The 20,349-nt window shown below is 46.1% G+C and overlaps 1 protein-coding gene across 1 annotated transcript in view; it reads left to right on the top strand.

The window, feature by feature from the left end:
* The window catches only part of MTHFD2L (methylenetetrahydrofolate dehydrogenase (NADP+ dependent) 2 like), a 468,280-nt gene that overhangs the window by 114,850 nt on the left and 333,081 nt on the right, over positions 1–20,349 (top strand). Inside the window, exon 5 of the mRNA XM_078677826.1 lies at positions 18,579–18,686. Within this exon, the coding sequence (XP_078533952.1) occupies positions 18,579–18,686 (108 nt within the window). The remainder of the gene's footprint in view (positions 1–18,578; positions 18,687–20,349) is intronic.

The following is a 20,349-nucleotide window of genomic DNA, read 5'->3' on the forward strand; positions in this document are numbered from 1 at the left end:
ACAACCCCCAAGTGTTCTGATTGTACATATGACTGGACAGGCCTGTTTATTTTAAACTCTAAGGCATTGCCCAGGAATTTAGACTGAGACCCATTAGTGTCCACAGGCCAAAACAACCATCCCTTCCAATTTGGGTCCGATGAATTGGAAGAACCATTTCGTATCATGGTATCATCACTGTATTGTGTGAAATGCTGCCTGTTCTCAAAGCGTAAGAATGCAGGAACACAAAGTGTGTTCAAATCCTTGATCTTGGCTATTCCAAGACAGGAAGTTTGTTGCACTATTTTATTTAGGAAAATAATTTGTTGTGGTATGAGGCATGCTCTAAACAAGGCCTTAGTTCCCAGACCCTGCTAGTCTTTTGTCCCCCAGACAGATTTGGGGCATATTTACAAGCCTGCATCACCACAGGAAGTCACTTTTATGGACTTTCCTGTGACGATAGGGACTTAGCCTTATTTACAAGGCGGCATTAAACCATTTAACGTGGCTTAGCGCCGCCTTGTAAATAAGGCACCCTTTCACGCTATACTTAGCATGAAAGCAGTGGCCAATGGGTGTTGCTGTGGGAATTCCACCACAACACCCATTGATTTTGACGCTGCCCCATATTCACAAGGGTGGCGTAAATATGGGGGAGCACCAAAATTAGGACCAGGGAAAAGTTGGTCTTAAACAGGCAAAACGAGGAAAAATGCTTTATTTCTCCTTGTGTTTGCTGTTTGTATGTGTAGCACATTGTGCAACACACATAGAAACAGCAAAACACCTTGTATGATTATTTATGTGCAGGAGCTGTCCCTTCCTGCACATAAACAATCGTTAAAAAAATTATGAGTTGCAACTTCTATGTGTGCTGCACAAGCAGCCCACATAGAAGTTACAAATCACCATTCATGACTGTTTATGTGCAGGAAGAGGCAACGCAGACACACTTGCACAATGATGCAAGGGTGCCTGTGTTGGGGCTATGAGCTAAATGATGTGGCGCCAGCGCAGGGAGAAATGCAGGGCTGCACCGTATTGTTGTGAATACGGTGCAGTGCTGCGTTCCTAAAGTGACAGAGATCGGCATTAGCCTTCTTGGCTTAATGCTGCGCTCTGCCACTTTAGTGGTAAATATGCCCCTTTATGTCTATGGTGTCTTTCCAAAAGTCGAAACCTTATACAGTCAGCTGGGATACAAAGGAAGCAGAGTCTATCAGCTTGGTGTTTGTTAGCATATTTTTCTTTGCAGGTGTAGGTTGAAGCCTGTAGTAGTAAGAGGCTTGGTCTGAAGTGTCAAAACCAGAAAAATAAGCACACCTTTGGGCTAATGTTTTTGAACTACCTTTCGGTGGTGTTGGACAGTATTTTCATTGAGTGTAATTATAAACAGCACGTGGGATACTTTGTTTGTGTAAAAAATAGAGACCATAATGTTGATAACAGAACCTATCACCGTAAATAGATGGATGTACGGCATTACAACGCGGGCATTTACACCGCGTGCCGTTACAACGCTGTTTTTACAACGCAAGTCGTTATAACGACTTGCGCTGTAAGGGCTGGATAGTGGAATATTTTAATTTTCTCTTCCAACTCCAGCCACGTTACAGTAGGGAAGGTGTTGGAATAGAAAATTAACTATTCCCTATCCGGGGGGCGCTAGAGGGCGCACTGCGATATGGCTGGCTGAAGTGTCAGCTCCGCCGGATGGACGCAACTGCGGGCCTCCTTTCGCCTCAAAAACCCGCCGTTGCAGCAATCAAACGGCATTTTCGGTCGTCGGAACATAAGCCCGACGATCCTATGGCAAAATTGTAAGTGACCGCAGCCCGGTTGCCGAGCAAGCACTAGAAAATCGGGACACTGCTGGAGAGCCGCAAAATGGCCGCGCACTGCGCTAAAAGGTATCGGTGCTTGCTGGAGACTGGCGACAAGCATGAACGGCCCCATGTCAGCAACTGAGCGGACGAAGGATGCCAGGTAGACTGGGAGATAGCGACGTCTGGGAATCCCCCGCATCTGGCATATAACGATATCTTTTGCTGTGCGTTCCAGCGGGGACAAGATGGCGGCGGCGCTGGAACGCAACTGACCAACAGCGACGGCCAACTACAATGCAGGCGGGTCGGACTCGCTGATGACAACAGGCAACATTTTCGGTGCCTAACCGGTGAGTGAGCCTTGCGGAACGCGCTGAGAGGGCAGCTACTATCCCGCTGATCCACGCATTGCGTGCTGAGAGCCCAGGGTAGGTGGAGACTGGTGCTCGGGTCACAGAAGCACATAGAACCTTCCAGGGTACCGCAGGGTTCAGAATTACACGCTGGTGCTGACCAGCGCCACGTGGCCTCACCCAGCAGCGACCAGGCACTGAGGGACAAGACTTGCGCCTAACACCGCGCCTGTGGGGATCCCGGAGTCCGAGGGCAATTGGCTTAACTGCGCCATTGATGACGCTTCTTGCGGCCACTGGGACAAATGAATAGACGTACCCCGAGGTGGGGCACCAAGACGCCGACACCCCAGGATACCCTTACCGCTAACAGGGCACCGACTAGCAGCCCGAAGGCGACCACATCTACAACGCCTCCGCCACAGTGGAGCATGGGAAAGCCGGAGAAACAGCAAACCAAGCTCCCGTTCGAAACAAAAAAGCAACAGAAAACCACGGTGTCCCCCCCGGACTTGGAAGTCGAGGGAGAAATGGCGGAAGGGTCGGGCATGGAGACGGTGCTGCGAGCGATCCAGCAGAGCCTGCAGGAGATGAATGGAAAACTGGATAGCGTGGTGCAAAGAGTGGACAACATGGCAGCTAAAATAGAGAAGCACGACGGGCGGATAGTTGAAGCAGAACAGAGAATTTCCAAAGTGGAAGACGAGCACAACACCACCTCGAAGATCTGCGGGGGTTTGGAGAAGACGGTAGAGACCCTGCGCGCTAAGGTGGAGGACCAGGAAGCCAGGTCCAGGCGGAACAACCTTCGAATATCGGGCCTGCCGGAATCCACCAACACCGGGAGAATGGAAACCTATATCGAACTACTTCTGAAAGACATATTCGGCGCCGACAAGCTGTCCCCGATGTTCCTGATCGAACGAGCTCACCGCTCGCTGGCACCGGTACCGAAGTCAGGGGCTGCTCCACGAATGATAATTGCCCGTGTGCTCAATTACAGAGACAGAGACACTGTGCTACGGCTTGCTAGAGAAATGGGCAAAGTTACGCATCAGGGGAATACTCTGGAGTTCTATCCTGATCACACCATGGCGGTACAGCTGGCACGAAAAGAGTTTGCTCCAGTGAAGAAGAAGTTGAGGGACCTGGGTCTTGAGTATGCGATGCTGTACCCTGCGAAACTCAAAATTACGAACGTGGGTAAACCTGTCATTCTGCAGACGGTGCAGGCGGCACATGATTTCATCAAGCACCATGTGAAACGTCGAAAAGCGCAGGAAAGGGCAGAACCGACGAGCGATGTGGACTGACGAGCAGCGTTGCGTTATCCGCATATTGTCCCTGGAAAACTATGAGGCTGCACTGGTTCTTCCACTGTGGAAAGGTGACGAGAAGTTGCGCCAGGTCGAATTCAATTGGCGCCAGACTCACTTTAGACAAAATGGACGCCTGCGGGAACACGTCAATCGAACTGTAGATTACAGCGATCAGACCTGCGATGACCGTCTAAGCAGTGAGTACTCGCTGGGCCAGACATCTCGGGAGGGTATGTGGCTAACCACTGGGAGCCGAGGTATAATATGCGCCACCAGCTGTTATACAGGTCTCAGGAGGACATACGATGGTGGGCCAACGGGTCGACCCAACTAAACGGGTGCAAGTTCGTACTGTTGCCGGACTAAGGGCATGGGCAATGATAAAGTTTGATGCTTTGGTTGTGATTTACTACTACTCAAGTTTCTTGTTGGCGGGAGGAGAGGGAAAGGTGAATTACTATGCAATGTACATTACTGACGTTATAAGCGTCCATCCACGTCCACTTTGTGGATGGAGCTGTGTGACCCTGGTGACACCCCCAGGCGGGTGCGCCCCAAACTAAGTTTTTGTATGAGGTTACTGTTTATTAGGGGATGGCTTTGGCAAAGTTTGGGTGCTAAAGTGGGAGGTGGGACGGGGGGGGAAATCAGAGACCACTGAGCTACGTATTCTGTATCTGAGAAGCATGGCGATCTCTCTGGCCATACACGACCGGGCAGGTTTTAAATTCCGTCACTCTGCACTGTTATGGATATGGCACAGTACAATTAATTGCACAGTGGCTGAGATGCACCTAACACGACTACAACTCCTCGAGCGGAAATTGTTTTTGGAATCCACTATCTCTATCGAGAGTAATGGCGAAATATAGTGCGTTGAGATTCCTCACTTGGAATGTGCGGGGTCTGGGCGACCCTAAAAAGATTAGGAAATTGTTTGCTTATTTTGATCGGTTGAATGTTAACATTGTTTTCTTACAGGAAACACATTTGGCTCGAGATAGCACATCCACGTTGGGCGCTAAATGGGCAGAATCCGTCACTCACTCGAGCTACTCATCTTACTCTAGGGGGGTGAGCATATTGATAAAGAAAGGGACGAATTTTGAGATCACTCACATACACAAGGATGCTGATGGGAGAAGCGTTGTCGTGGCAGGCACAATTAGACGGCAAAAGATTCTATTAGTTAATATATATGGTCCCAATGTGGATGACCCGGGCTTCTTCAGTAATGTATGGCACACAGTAGCTGATCTCCAGGTGGATCACATGTTGTGGGGGGGGTGATTTCAATGTCACACTTCAAGACATGATAGACAGGGCAACACACACAGCGGAACAACACGGGAAGGCCAGGATGATGCTGCAAGACGTAATGGAGGACCTTCATATAGTAGATATGTGGAGGATACGTAACCCAGGGGCGACAACGGCGACACACATTAACGCGGCAAACAACAGCTGGTCCAGGCTGGACTACTGGCTAGGCACACGTGAAGTACTATCATGGGTTACAGATATCAAACACTTACCGCGCACAATGTCCGACCACAACCCGGTGCTGCTGGACATGAACATTCCACATTATGACCCGCCACCATTTACATGGCGCTTCAATGCCACTGCACTGCGAGATCCGATGTATAGTGACACCATACATAAAGCGATAGTGGAATACTTCGACATAAATGGCCCATCGACGGAGGACCCGGGCTTACTATGGGAGGCCTTTAAGGCTACCATTAGGGGAGTCTGTATTAGTACGTCCTCAGGTATCCTCAAAGATATTCGACAACAATTGCACACACGAGAACGCACCATTCAAGACCTGGAACAGACATACACCCGGACAGGCGATACGAAGGTCCTGGGGGACATTCAAACACTGCTAACGGAACACAATAAATACGCACTGGACGAGCTTCAATATGTGTCTAGACGGGCGACTGCTAGGAGATATGGGGAGGGAGGCAGACCGGGCAGGGAACTGGCCGCTAAAATATGCTCGGGTAAACCCCCACAAAATATTAAATCTATCAGTACTGATTCAGGGGAGGTGATCACTGATATGAAGGGGATACTGACAGAATTCATGCACACATACGGCAATCTATACGAGGCGCGCCCGTCACCCTCTCAGGCTGACTTACTGGCATACATGGAAGATATTGAACTAGCATGGCTAGCAGATGGACATAGGCAATACTTAGAACGTCCAGTTACGGTGGAAGAAGTAACGGACACCATCCAGCGCTTACCAAATAACAAGGCACCAGGGCCGGATGGCTTCGTAACAGAATTTTATAAAAAATATGCTGACTTACTTGCCCCACATTTGGTGCGTCTATACGGGACGGCTCATGAAGCCCAAACACTGCCAGCGTCCCTGAGAGAGGCGTTGCTTGTCACACTGCTGAAACCGGGCAAACAAGAGGACAGATGTGATTCATACCGCCCTCTTTCGTTATTAAACGTAGACACGAAAATAATAGCTAGTCTGCTGGCTGATAGACTAAAACCTCTTATGCCCCTGTTAATAAGACCCGACCAGTCCGGATTCATCCCTGATAGAGCCACCACACATAACACCCGCACATTGTTTGCACTGGCGCATTACCTGGCTCCTGAAACGAAAGCTGTGGCTGTGTTGCTTGACGCCGCAAAGGCATTTGACACTATTGGTTGGCCTTTTATTCAGGCAGTATTGGTGCGTATGGGATTCCCATTGATTTTTCTGGGTTGGATATCAATGCTGTACACTGACTTAACTGCACGCATCAGAGTGAACAAGTACATTTCGGAACCGATTCACATAGGCCGGGGCACTCGACAGGGTTGCCCACTCTCCCCGATGTTATTTGCATTGATTTTGGAGCCGCTGGCTTGTAAAATCCGACAACACCATCACTACTCTGCACTTCAAATGCCCTCCCGTCCAATACACATTTCGCTTTATGCGGACGACATGGTGCTCTATGTAAAAAACCCTGAACAGCATTTGAATCCGCTCTTGCGGGAATACATAAAATTTGGTCAGAAGTCCGGTCTGCAGATAAATTGGGATAAATCCCTTATCCTGTCGCTGACGGACAGCACGCGCCCGACACAATTAGACTACCCACTGGAATGGCAGGAGGAACCGACAAAATATTTGGGTGTGTGGTTCCACAGAGACCCGGAACTGGTCATACGGACGAATTACGGGCGTACCATAGCGGCCCTTCAAGATAAAATTAAAAGATGGAACAGACTTCCCTTATCCTTGGCAGATAGAGCCGCGATCATAAAAATGGTACTTCTACCGAAGTTCCTATACTTATTCAATAATATTCCGATCAAACCCCCAGCTGCAGTGTTCCGTAGTATTAATACGTTGGTACTTAATTTGCTTTGGGCAGGCAAACAGGCGAGGATGGAAATGCGCACCATGACACTGCCATATGCTAAGGGGGGTTTTAAGGTCCCTGACTTCTACCTATACTACTTATGCGCTCAAGCACAATTCGCACATTTCTGGCACCACAATATACCCTTTTTGACACATGTGGCTGTGGAGGCGGGGGATGCGGATCCGATTCCTCTGTCTAGCATACTGACACATCAACGTCCTAGACTACATGAGCGCGACATCAATCCGGTAAATACGACCACGGAGGCTTGGAGATTAATGGGGAAGGCAGCACACAGCTTACCACTATATGCACCAAGGCTTCCACTGGCACATCACCCGGCACTTTCGGTCACTCAGGAACAGATGGGTATGGACCTGCTTAAAAGGGCTGGCTTAGACACGCTGGGGGATCTATATAAGGATGGTAAATTCCAGACCCTGGACGAATTACAATACATCAGCAACCCATCCCCGCTCTTTAGCTTTAATTACTACCGACTACAGAGAGCACTTCGGGAACATTACCCCACACATCCTGAAGAACCAAAGACACTGGAACCCCTGCAACTGCTCCTCACCACACCCACAGCATCACACATAGTGTCTAAACTATACACGAGCATTCAGGGAGCTGTGGGGGGCAACACAGACAAGGCTAGGGATAAGTGGAACTCTGGGCTAGCGGAACATCTAACGGAAGGTGAATGGGAGTCCGCTTGTATGCTAACTGGCATGTTGACACCTAATGGTAATCTAAAAATCTTACATTACAAATATCTACATCAAGTGTATCATACGCCCCAGCGACTATATAAATATGGTTTGAGAGACGACTCAAAATGTTGCAGATGTAGTCAAGAGGATGCGGACTTTATGCATCTAGCTTGGCACTGTCGCAAGGTAGCAGGTTACTGGGAACAGGTCGTGCAGATTCTAACTGAAATGCTCGGAGTTGCTGTGGTTTGTGATGTTAAGGTCTGTTTGCTGGGTATTGTTCCACAGCTCGAAGCTTTGAAACGCAAATTCTGTGTGGTTGCGCTACTGTTAGCCAAAAGAAGGGTTTCCCTCCATTGGAACAGCAGGAGGATACCGGAGGTGAAGCACTGGATTGAGGATATGGTGTATTGTCGAGACACACTCAATACATACGAAGAGGAGTTGCCAATTGGATCTAGACCAAGAGACTATTGGGGGTTTCTACGCACATATTTACTAAAGCACGGCACATCAGACTCGGAAGCAGACACTGAGTGATATAATCATCAGAAGGTGCAATTAGAGCGTACTACTGTTTAGTATGGGCACTAGGGAGAAAGGATGCTGTGATGCAGAATATTAGTGGCGATAGGGAATCGAAGGTTGGGTAATATGTTGTTCTTTTTTGTTTGGTTAAGTTTACAAAAAAAAAAAAACTGGGAAAATGTAAGAATACTATCGAACATATCGGCAAGAATGGCACTGTTAACAGCTAATGGATTTTCTGATAATACGCCGCCGGTCCGTTGGATGTCGGCTGATGGGCTGTGTTCATCCTCCACCATCTATCACTGTTGTGAATACATGTAGCCGGCCCGTTGGGGTTGTAGGCGACTCATATGTATATCTTTATATGCGATGTACGGTGCACTCAACTTTCTTACGCCAATAAATAAATATAAAAAAAAAACAAAAAACTATTCCCTATCCAATAGCGCCCTCCAGCGCAAGTCGTCGTAATGACTTGCGTTGTAAAGGCAGCGTCGTAATAGCAGCGCGGGGTAATGCCCGCGTTGTTAAGGATGTTTCCCAAATAGATGTACCATCATACAATTCATTGGAAGAAATGCAGCTGATTGTTCTAGATCTGGAAGCAAATTGTGCACAGTTTCAATGTCCCAATCATCAGAGAAAGCCCTAGAAGTGATTATATCATTTAAGTACATTTTAAACAAATATGGTATTTGTAAAAGGTCAGTAGGACTATACACATTATACGGTACCCTGTCCCACACAATTCCTTCCGGAACGGAAACTGCTGTAATGTTCACCAAGGACCGGTCCCATTGTTCATGGTCGATGATGCATGTGGTTTCAGTACCAATTTCACAAGTTGTACTGCAGAGTGTTCTGCAAGATAGTGTCCATTCAGAAACAGAAAAGAGACAGTTACCAATCAAATCCCGGGCACCAGGAAAAGAAATCCGATTGTAACCCAGAGGTGTAACCAAGGAGTAACAAAGTATGTCTTTTTCAGCTAAAGATAGAGAGCAGACATTTGTAGCTTTAAAGGAAGTGGTGGTGTTGTGGTATCTCACATTGAGTTGAATCCGATGACAATATGTCATAGTCAACGAAGTAGCCAGACGCCGTTTGGTCTATTTTTGGCAGCGTAGCAGGTTTTGTAGAACTAGGAGATGACTCAGTCTGTGGAACGTTCACATAGACATCGTAAATTTTATTAATTGATATTTGTCTATATGTACTTGTTGACTTTACAGTTGTAGTTGTGTCAACAGGAAGAAGAAACACTTCATTGATTTTTACAGTTTCTCTCTGGAGAGGGGAATCTTATAGTGTGGCGGCTACCAAGGACCCCAAGCGGCCTACTATTGAGAATCTGCCACATGGTGTGGTTTGATTCAATCAATCATGTGTTTGTTAAGCACGACTACTCACCTGTAAGGGTCTCAAGGTGCTGGGGAGGAGGGGAGGTGCAGGTTCCAGTACATCAAGGAGGGGTCTGTCGAAGAGCCAAGTTTTGAGGTTTCTTTTGAAGAGGGGGAGTGATGTTGTCCGTCTGAGGTAGAGTGGTAGGGCATTCCAGGCTCTGGCCGCGATAAAGGAGAAGGAGCGGCCTCCCGAACTGGTCTTTCTGGTGTGGGGGACCATGGTGTAGGAGAGCTGGGCTGATCATAGGGTCCTTTGGGGTATGTGGAATTTGAGTCCGCTGTTCAGGTATGCTGGTCCGGTGTTGTGGAGGGCTTTGCGTCGGTGAGAATCTTGAAAGTGATTCTAGCCTCGATGGGGAGCCAGTGGAGTGTGTGCAGGTGCTGGGAGGTATGGCAGTGTCTTGTCAGGTTGAGGACCAATCTTGTGTCAGCGTTCTGGATGTTTTTAGCTTGCTGGTGAGGTTTTTGTTTATTAAGGCGTAGTGTGAGTTGCCGTAGTCAGTGCGCTGGTGATGAGGGCGTGAGTGACGGTCTTTCTGTGCTCGAGGGGGATCAGTTTGAAGGTCTTACATAGGAGGCGGAGGGAGTGAAAGCAGGAGGTTGCGACGGAGTTGATCTGGCAGTCCATTTTGAGGCTCGAAACCCAGATTAGATCAAAGGAGACAAAGAGACAAAGAGGAGGAAAAAGTACAGTTCTGGTACCTTCAACAGCCAGGAAAGGTACTGGTGCTCTGTAAGATGGCCCAAATGTTGTCTTGTCCACATTTTTTCCCTGAACAGATCCCCCAATTTTCAAGACCAAGCCGGATCTTGCCGGAACAAACTTCACTTCCCCAGTGGCGGTGCGTTTTACTTGGACGTTGCAGTGTGCACCCCGTAATTCATTAAGGGCCAGATGTAGATGGCCCAATACCGGTCGGTAACGGCCGAAATTACCGAATTCCGACCGGTATTGGGCATTTGGGATGTAGGGGAGGATTCGGTAAATAACAAATCTGTATTTACCGAATCATCATTTACCGATTCGGTATTTACAGAGTCGGTAAATGACATGTAGGAAGCACTTTGAAGAGTGCTTCTGTGCTTTAAGGATTCGTTATTTACCACTAACTATTAGTTGGTGGTAAATAACGAATAACTCTGTAAATGCTACTCTGTGCATTTACACCTGTGCCATGTGACAGACATACATGCCGTTAGGGCATGTATGTGTGCCACATGTGCACACAAGCACTATTCAGGGGTACAACAGGGTGTCAAAGTGACACCCTGCCACCCTTGACTATTTCCCTATTTTACCGAATCGGTAATTACCGATTCGGTAATTGAAATTCATTCCTATGGGCCTCCAAGCCCATGGGAATGAATGGCAATTACAGAATTGGTAAATACCGATTTGGTAAATACCGAATCTTAACGATTCGGTAATTTTTACAGAATTATTAGCTACATAGCATTTACCGATTCTAAAATACCGAATCAGTAAAATCCGGTATTTTAGAATCAGTAAATCCTATTTACCTACATCTAGCCCTTAGTTCCTGTAAAACAGCCAAATGTTCATTGATGTGAAATTGTGTTTCGACTGCCACTGCACTGACTTTATCAAGGTCTGGGACCCACATTCTCACTACAAACAGGATTTCATATGGAGTATGACCACACAGGGATTTTCTTGGCATATTATTGATTGCCCTCTGGACTCCATATAGGTGATTGACCCAACTGTGACCCAAGCCAAATAGCCTTGCTGTTAAGGACTGCTTTAAGTCCTAGTCTGTCCTCTCAACTATCGAATTTCCCTCTGGATGATAGGAAGAGAAGTACCACTTGTTTGTAAGCCCAAGACCTAAACACTGGACTTGTTTGGAATGTAGTGCACCAATTGCGTATGTGCCGATGTAGACTCAAAATCCTTTATAATAGTTCGGGCATCAGCCACTCGCTGTGGCCAAACCCACAGGTATCTGGAGCATGAATCCACTGCCACCAAGATGCACTAGTAAGCCCAGTCAGAGTGTAAAGGGCTGCAGTGATCCAAATAGAAAACTGAAAGAAGCTTATCTAAAATCAATAGAGTTGTCTGTGGAGGACGTGCTACGGTGAAACCCTTTATCTGCTGGGAGACGTCACATTTCAGTACAAAGTCCTTGGTCTGTTTAGTTAGACCAGGCCACCAAAAGACGTGCTTCCTAAATGAAATTGTAGCAGTAACCCCTGTGTCTGAAAACAGACCAGGGCTATTCTTACACCGCAGGGGTAAACAGCAAAATTGCCTCTGTGAGCTTAGCTCTAAAATTGCTGTCAAATATCTACTTTCAGGCGCTATATTCTGGCAGAAAAATCTATTTGAGATATCTAGTGTTGTTTTGTATTTTTCTGCACAATTTTATTCATTAGGTATGCATTTTGTACTGCGAATATGTGAGTAGATGTATTTAAATGGCAGTAATCTACAACTAGACAATATGAATTCTCCGGTTTCATTACGGGAAAAGGAGGATTATTCATTGATAAGGTGGAAATTACTATTACACCTTGGTATTCAAGTTGCTCTAGTATTTCCCTAACTTTTTTTAGCCTCATGTTTTATTGGGGATCGTCTCTGGGGTTCAGCAATTTATTTTAATGGGATCTCGTGATTAGGTGACTCATCATCCCACCCAGCAGGTAAAATTTCAGTTTCTCCATTTTGGCATTCCAAAACAAATGCAGGTTGCCCTTCTTTTTCAGCCAAATGAATGTGGTAACCGTATGTCAAGTTCTCCCAAAGGAGAGCCTTGATGTTCCTGGATATGTCCTCCTCTAATTGGAGTGTAATTTCATATTAACGATGGAGAACACTTACCCTAGTATCAGGTGTTTCCAACGTGAAATGCTCATTCTGCAGTACTATCGCCAGATAATCCATCAGTCTCTGGAGAGCTATTGTGACTTTCGCCGCACTGTCCAGCATCATCACTGCCCATTTCCTGTTCAGGAGCAGAGTCCTGAGTTGCCTGGGCATGCCTTATTTAAATCCCAGCTACCTTCTTCTTTTTAAATTGAGGTTTAGATGTCTTTTGTTTGTCTTCTTTTTTAATGGTGCAGTCTGATGAGCATTGTGATTCCTCCACCTGTCTCCGAACATGTATCGGATGACTCCTGAAAGGAATGAGAGGAACGTATATCAGTATCCTGATACCTGTCAGGCTTTCTAATTTTATCACGGTTTCTCAAATTATATTGCATCTCTGTGGTTTCCTGTTAAGGAGACCCACCCCATGATTGTTTCTTTTTGTTTTGTTTATTATCCTATTTCTTCGTGAAAGAATTGGGTGCTTGCTTAGAGTTATCATTTTCAGCTATCCTTACACTTAACTTGTAGTTTCCCAGGTCTGGCTTGAAAATTATCTCTACCTAGCGTTGCATATATTTCTTTGATATTTTTAGGCAATTCCTGATCCTGCTGTGCAGGAATGAACTCCCTCAGGCGTTGGTATAGCTCATGCTGATGCCTCCCACTTTATGTTACTTAACATAATGGCTGATACTGCTGCAAAACTGCCTATCAGTTTAATTCCCAAGTCCAGGGCAGGTGCTGCCCTGTGCTCATTCTGTACCTGTTTCTGCACTTCAGGCAAGACAGCCAGTAAAGGGGTTGCATGAGTTCTGGTATAAACGACAGCAAAGACTGTCCCCCAAGTGGCACAATCTTTTACCGGGGGAGCCATCCCCACTGGCAAGCATATTGTTAATATTCTCTGTTTCTCCTGTATGGAGAAAAATTGCTTCAAGATGGCTTGTTTTTTGTGCTATCCAGAATGAAATTTGCTCCCGACTGGTAGGAATCTTTCCCATAACCCCATTCAGTGTTTATCGGCTAACACCCGTAGTAGCCAATTGTGGTTGTGCAGCCTGAACAGTCCACGCAGGGTTAATTGTTAATATTGCATTGTAAACTGTGTAAGATTTCTATAAATCTTTACTAGATCTTCCTATAGGGTGCTTAATTCTGCTGTATCTAAATTAGCAAAGTTAGGATGCAGTGTATAGGCAGCTAAGGCTGTCCATGTCGCTCCTTCTTTACTAAGTGAACTGAGTCTCACCTTATCTGTAGTGTGGATGAGGGCGCCTTTAAACCAAATTGTATGTTCTTGGTAAGTTTAATGGAATTTCTGTGTCAGCATTAGGAATGTTCTAGTCTGGTGTTTCATCTTTAATGTAAATGTGCAACAATTATGTGCAAGCATCCGCAGCTGGGAGCTAAGGTCATGTCTCAACCCATTGCCCGGTACCTTTTCAGTAATAATTTCATGTAACAGCATGTCTGCCATTTTCTGTAATATTTAGGGATTCTACTTCTTCTCCTATATTTTCTCCGTTATCTCCTTTTGCAGACATTGTTTTTAGAGAAGAAGGAAATTAGTAAATTAATTTATGGAAATAGGGTTTAAACAATGTGGGAAGTTTTTATCCTACAAGCTTGAATACTCTACAGCCAATACATGGGGTATGCCTACTCAGCTGATGCAGACTTACCTACCACCACATACGTCTCCGGTTTGGAGGTGTGTAGAGGGTCTCTGAGAAAGCAGGGCTGACCTACTCAGGTAGACCTTTAAATAAGAACCCATTCAATGTTGGTGGCTTCATGTCGTGTAGTTTCCACTAATCCGTAAAATCTGCACTTTGTTGGACAACATACACTTTGGATAAGGTTCCTAGACTGATTCCAAGCTCCCCCGCAAGATATGTTGGCCTAGTGACCAGCTAGTTAACAGTGCCACTATAAGCCCCCTAAACCCTACCAGGGAGCGAATGGTTTCTGGAAACCACTGAACATGACAACCCTGACCCCTCAGGGTTTGTGGTAACAGATCAGGAGCTTTTTGCTCAGTCACTCATGCTTTCTTGTCTTCAGAGAAGTATATAGAGAATACACAGTGGGACATTTTCAATATATTCATTGAACCAACCTTATTCTTGTGTACAATACATGTGTTGCTGTAATCAGTAGACATAAGCAAATGAAAGTGATTGCAAGCACCAAAAGAGTAAATAGCAGATATAGTTCTACCTTGGTGCTAAGACAGTATAAATATATACAGGCATATAATACAAGATAGTAATCAGATGTACTACTACTATGCAGACTGTGTGTGTGTCTAGAGTGTGTGTAGGTGTGAAACAAAAGATTCCCCTAAGGGACGATCCAATTCCATTACCTGGCAGCAAAGAATATAAGTCCCTATCTTGGTAACAAACTGGACACCCTTCACCGAGATATCATACCACTGCATGGTAAAGTCTCAGTATGCGGGAACCCTTTGTGTCAGCTGAAGTGCCTCCTCTGCTAATCATATGAGATACTGATTATTTATAATAGAAAGCACCCTTGCAATGTGCGTATAGATTTGCGATGTTATGGATACGTAGCTAGCCCTGTCGCCCAGTGGGTGAAAATAGAAGTCCTCGACTTTGGGGTAATAAATAGGTCAGATAGTGACCACAATGCCCTTTGTTTAAACATCCAGTGCCCTCTGCCTTCAGCGGGCACATCTGCAGTAAATCGAGGGGAAGACACGGGGGATTTGCTCCTTACAACAAATAGGCGCCGGGTTAAGTGGGGAAAACTTGTGAGTTCAGAAGAGGCCATCAATAAGCTATATGAGTTGGCACTCCCAAGGTTTATGGAGGTGGATGTACTTCTAAATGAACCAAGAAGCCCAGGATACAATGAGAAACTGGGTAACATACATCAGGACTTAGTGAGGGATTTGGCTGAGGTTTTTCACCCGGTGGTGCCAATCCGAAAGAAAAAGACCCATGTTCCCACCTGGTATACCTCCTCTTGTAGGGCAGCTAAATCTGAGCTCATTGCTGCAATAAAAGAGGGGTCAAATAAGGCTAAGGTACGTGACCTTAGGAAGTATTACAAATCAGTGATGGCGATCGCTAGGACCGAGTGGGACTGGAACCACTGGCAGGACCTTTATGACGCCCTAAAAATTAGGGACTCCCGGAAATTTTGGGCCCTTGTAAATAATGGGATAGGGGAACTCAAAAAAGCAATTGAACCCAATATTGCCCCCGTGGTTTGGGAGGCCCACTTTGGGGTACTTTACCAAGACATTAATCCCTGCCCTGATACAGCCCTGCTAGCGCCCTCGGGCTCCCAGGTCTCTGGCATGGAACTATCCCTGAGGGAAGTAGAGGCGGCCTTGGAGCATTTACCGTTGGGGAAGGCGCCAGGTCTGGATAGGTTACCCGGGGATCTTTTCAGGCATCACCCGGACATCTGGGGTCCATACCTTCTCATCCTTTTCAATGCTATTCTAGGAGGTATGGCAATCCCCGGGTCCTGGCTGGGGGCAGAGATTGTTCCAATCCACAAGAAGGGATCCACTCTGCTCCCCGCCAACTACAGGCCTATTAGCCTAATAGATGTACCCCAAAAGCTCTTTGCGCGCCTTATCCTTAACCATCTCCTAGACTGGGTGGAGGACAATGACATCATGAGCCCCCTCCAGGCTGGCTTCAGAAAGAACACGTCGACCATGGACCAAATCTTCCGCCTCCTTCTCCTATATTGGAAGACGGTAACGTTAGAGGGAGGAAGACTGTACATGGTCTTCGTGGATCTGAGGTCAGCCTTTGACCTAGTCCCTAGAGGGAAACTATGGGAAGTTTTGCAAAAGCTAGGAGTACCCCATCACCTCCTTAGTATCATCATCAGGTTGCATGAGAACAACTATGCACAAGTAAGGTGTGGGAGGGATGGTAAGCTCTCGGGCAAATTCCCGGTCCGTCGAGGCGTCAGACAGGGCTGTGTCTTGGCCCCGATGCCCCGCTTTTGGCAGGCAGGAGGGTCCCGGCAATAATGTTTGCTGACGATACCCTCCTGCTTTCCAAATCCCCCATGGGGATTCAGAGGATTGTGAATGGTTTTGGCCTTTTCTGTCGCCAACATGGGTTGGAGGTGAACACGGAAAAAACTAAGTTCATGATCTTCAACCCCCCTACCAAAACCAGACCCAATCCTAAACTGGGGGAAACTAGTCTTGAGAGGGTCTCGACCTTTATATATTTGGGGGTAACACTCCAAGAAAATTTATCATGGGACTGCCAGGTAGCGAGATCTAGGCTGAAACTTTCCCAGCTATCGGGCGCACTCTTGAAAGTGGCCAACAAGTCCACCTTTAAACCTGTAAGCCCGGCCCTGGAAACATACAGGTCCCAAGCGAAGGCAGCAGCCATGTATGGTAGTGAGTTGTGGGGACATAAAGCAGGGAGGGTTCTGGCAGGTGTGGAAAATAGCTTTCTGAGACGCCTACTTGCTCTCCCGCAAGGTACGCCACTCCTCCCCTTAAGACTAGACTTGGGCCTTCCCTCTATTGCTGAGGATCTTCTGTCGAAACCCGTGAAGTTCTGGCATCGGATATGGTCCACCGAGGAACTGTATCATTATAGACAGGACCTTATTCATGTTATGAGGCTGAACGTCAACTGCAAAATTCCCTGGCTGGCCTTTATCAAGTCGGAACTGTTCAGCCTGAACCTGCCAGACTTATGGGATGACCCAGCTCAGGGCTGTCAAAGGATTACGCGTAAAACTCTTGCCCAGCTGTACAAGAACAAATACCTCGTTGACATGGATAATGCTTATAATAGTGGCACCTTGACGCGACGCTTTATGGAATCCAAAAATTCTTATGTGTTTGAACCTTTTATGGATTTTATTTTTCCTCTCTTGGCGAGGAAACTGTTCCTGCAATGGAGGTTCGGTACACTCCCCACCAAAGTATTCACTTACAAATGGTCCACAGGGGGTGACAAACTCTGTCCATGCTGTAAAGCCCATTATGAAGACGATCTACACATAATGTTTGGTTGCCACGCTTACCAGAGCCCGAGGAGGCGTTGGATAGCACCTTTGTGTCGGAACCTGGGCTTCAGGAAGTATCTGCAGGCCTACAGGGTTATGAAAACCAACACTCTGGGCCATATTGTCTTTGCTGTTTCAAAATTTCTAATGGCAGCATGGATAATAAGGAAGAAAATGTCTTCTTGAACTAGTACTACCTTGTATCCCTTACCCCAGGCAGGTCCAGAAGAATCTTTTATATGTAAATACTGTGTTTTAATTATATGTATTGTATTTTATCGTATCTTTTATGGCCTATGTTGCCGAAATAAAGAATTTTTGGAATTGGGATTGGAAAATAGAACAACATTTGTACATCCATGCTTAAAGGTCTTGTACTTGGTGTTCGAGGTATTGTGATAATGTTATGCGAAGCCAAATGTGTACATAGAAGTAGTTGCACTGAATACACACCCCACGCTGTCCTTGTTGCTCTCTCTACCATGGCTTTTTTCATTTTTTCAATTTTCCTCATGCCCGCATCCAGTTGATTTCCCATCTGCTCCTTCCTTGCTTCCTCCTCACTTGCCCGGCTCAGTTCACAAAAATGAACAATGTTGATCTTTATTGTTTTTGGAGGACAAACAGCTGCCTTTTGCTGCTGGACAGCACTGTCTTCAGAAAAGTACTTTTGACAGTAATATGTATTTATTTTTATGTAGCATTACCAGTGGGGTGCACCATCTGGAATTGGTAAATACAAAAATAGAAATAAAATAGTGTGTGTGTCATTCCATAGCACACATGCATGAAGAGTACGAAATAATGCTCTTTCAAGAAGCAGTTTAAAGCATTGGCAAATCCATTAGGTCAATAAGGTAAAACCTATTGGTTAGCCAAATCTCGTTTGGATTCCTGTTGTTTTGTTTAGCGTTCCCGACAAGTTGGTAGGAGACACTGTACAGCATTTTGTGTAGTTGCTATAGCTGTTAATCTGACTTTTATAAACCTATGGAAATCAGCTGCTTTGTCTTTGGCATTGATAAAACAGCAAAACACGTAAATGCAATACATTTCCTTTTGAGCATTTCGTGGCCTTCACTATACTTGTGCCTGTTGTACTCATTAAGTAAGCACATACTTTCAAGTACTATGCACATTCAAATTAATGTCAGTATAATTAACTAACATCTTGTGTTTTAACTAGGAATTGAAACATTTGGAAAAAATGTTGTTGTAGTTGGAAGATCGAAGAATGTCGGAATGCCTATTTCAATGCTTCTTCACACTGACGGCAGACATGAAAGACCTGGAGGTATGAACTAATTTTGTACTCTATAAATAAGTGTTTCTCTTCAGGTTTGGCTTGCACATCACTTCCCCTGTGCTTGTGAAATCTCTTGTATGTAAAATATCTTAAAAGGAGTCTCTCATCAGTTTCCATCGCTGAATGGTCCGTGATGTTGGTCCGGGAAGGAGCTGTGGTCAATGCTCCGGGAGGGGGCGGACATTTTGGGGAATTGACTAGGAGGTTAGCGCTCTAGTTGCCACTGTCCTCACGCTCGCCCCTGATTGAAAAGGGGCGGATGACGCGACCGTGCAGCGGAACAGAGCCCAACACTTGACACTAGCAGTCCGACTCTCGGCTGCTGCACAGGGATCGCTTGAGAATTTAAATTGCAACTTTTGCACATCATTTTTTTAAGTTTTAAAAATGTTCTTACCTGAATGTGTGAACTATCGATCATTTAAACATGTTGGTCCGGGAAGGAGCTGTGTTCAATGCTGCGGGAGGGGGGGGGACATTTTGCGGAATTGACTAGGAAGTTAGCAATCTAGCTGCCACAGTCCTCACACTCGCCTTGATTGAAAAGGGCAGATGACGCAACCACGCGCAGCAGGCGCGCCGCTGGTGCGCCAAAGGCACGCCTAAGACAAGCCCGTTGCGAACATCCACACCCGAAGGGGCCCAGGGGCCAGAAACCCTGATTCTCTTATGAGAAAATCTCTTTCTTATTTGGCAGCCCAGCTATATGCTTTTAGAGGAACTGGGGCGCAGGTATGCTATCACAGTATGGGGCCACCCTTTGTAAGTAGCATATGCCCCCATTGTACTTTTGAACTAGACCCCAAGTCTCAGTAGTAAAGACTCCCCTTCTCCAGACATTTTACAAAATGTACTTGCTAAATTGCCGCTCGTTTCCTAAACATGCCATTGAAATCCGGTTAATTCTAGAAGAAGAAGACCCGGATGTCATGTTCCTTACAGAAACTTGACTTACCAGCTCACTAGACCCGGTAGTGGTCCAGGCTCTTCCTCCAGGCTATTTGATCCAAAGACAAGATCGGGTATTAAATAGAGGAGGGGACCTGGCCATTATTTATAAAGATACTTTTAATTGTCTGACCACTACTGGCCTGATTTTCAACTGTGAACGTGTCTCTTTTGCCATCTGCTTCTCTCACACTTGCACCTTCTCCGGGGTCTCAATTTACCGACCCCCGAGGAGCAATTGTGCACTTCAACAGTGACCTACCCAAAACAATAGCCAAATTAGTTAGGTCTCTCCCCAACTTCTCCGTATTGGGGGACTTGAATGTCCACTTCGATGATATTTCCTCACTTATTGTGGAGGAAATGACTGATAGCCTGGGTGCCCTCTTACTCAACCTGAAAGTGACCAGACCCATGCACCAAAAAGGTCATTTACTCAACCATTTCTTCTCCAACATTAATAATCTGATGGTGGAGAAGCCTAATCTGCTGTCTTGGTCGGATCACTATTTGATACCTTTCTCATGGACCCCCTTGAATAGTGATCCGTCATTGGAACCGGTAAAGAAGCTGAACCGTAACATGGCCAAGCTTCCTACTGAGTCCTTGGCACTTACTCTCAATAATACCCGACCAGTATTTGAGGTTGATCCAGAATCTGCCAATCACAAGCTTAATGAATGGCTCGAATCCTCCATGAACC

Source organism: Lissotriton helveticus, chromosome 2_1, assembly GCF_964261635.1.
Source record: "Lissotriton helveticus chromosome 2_1, aLisHel1.1, whole genome shotgun sequence".
Lineage (NCBI taxonomy): Eukaryota > Metazoa > Chordata > Amphibia > Caudata > Salamandridae > Lissotriton > Lissotriton helveticus.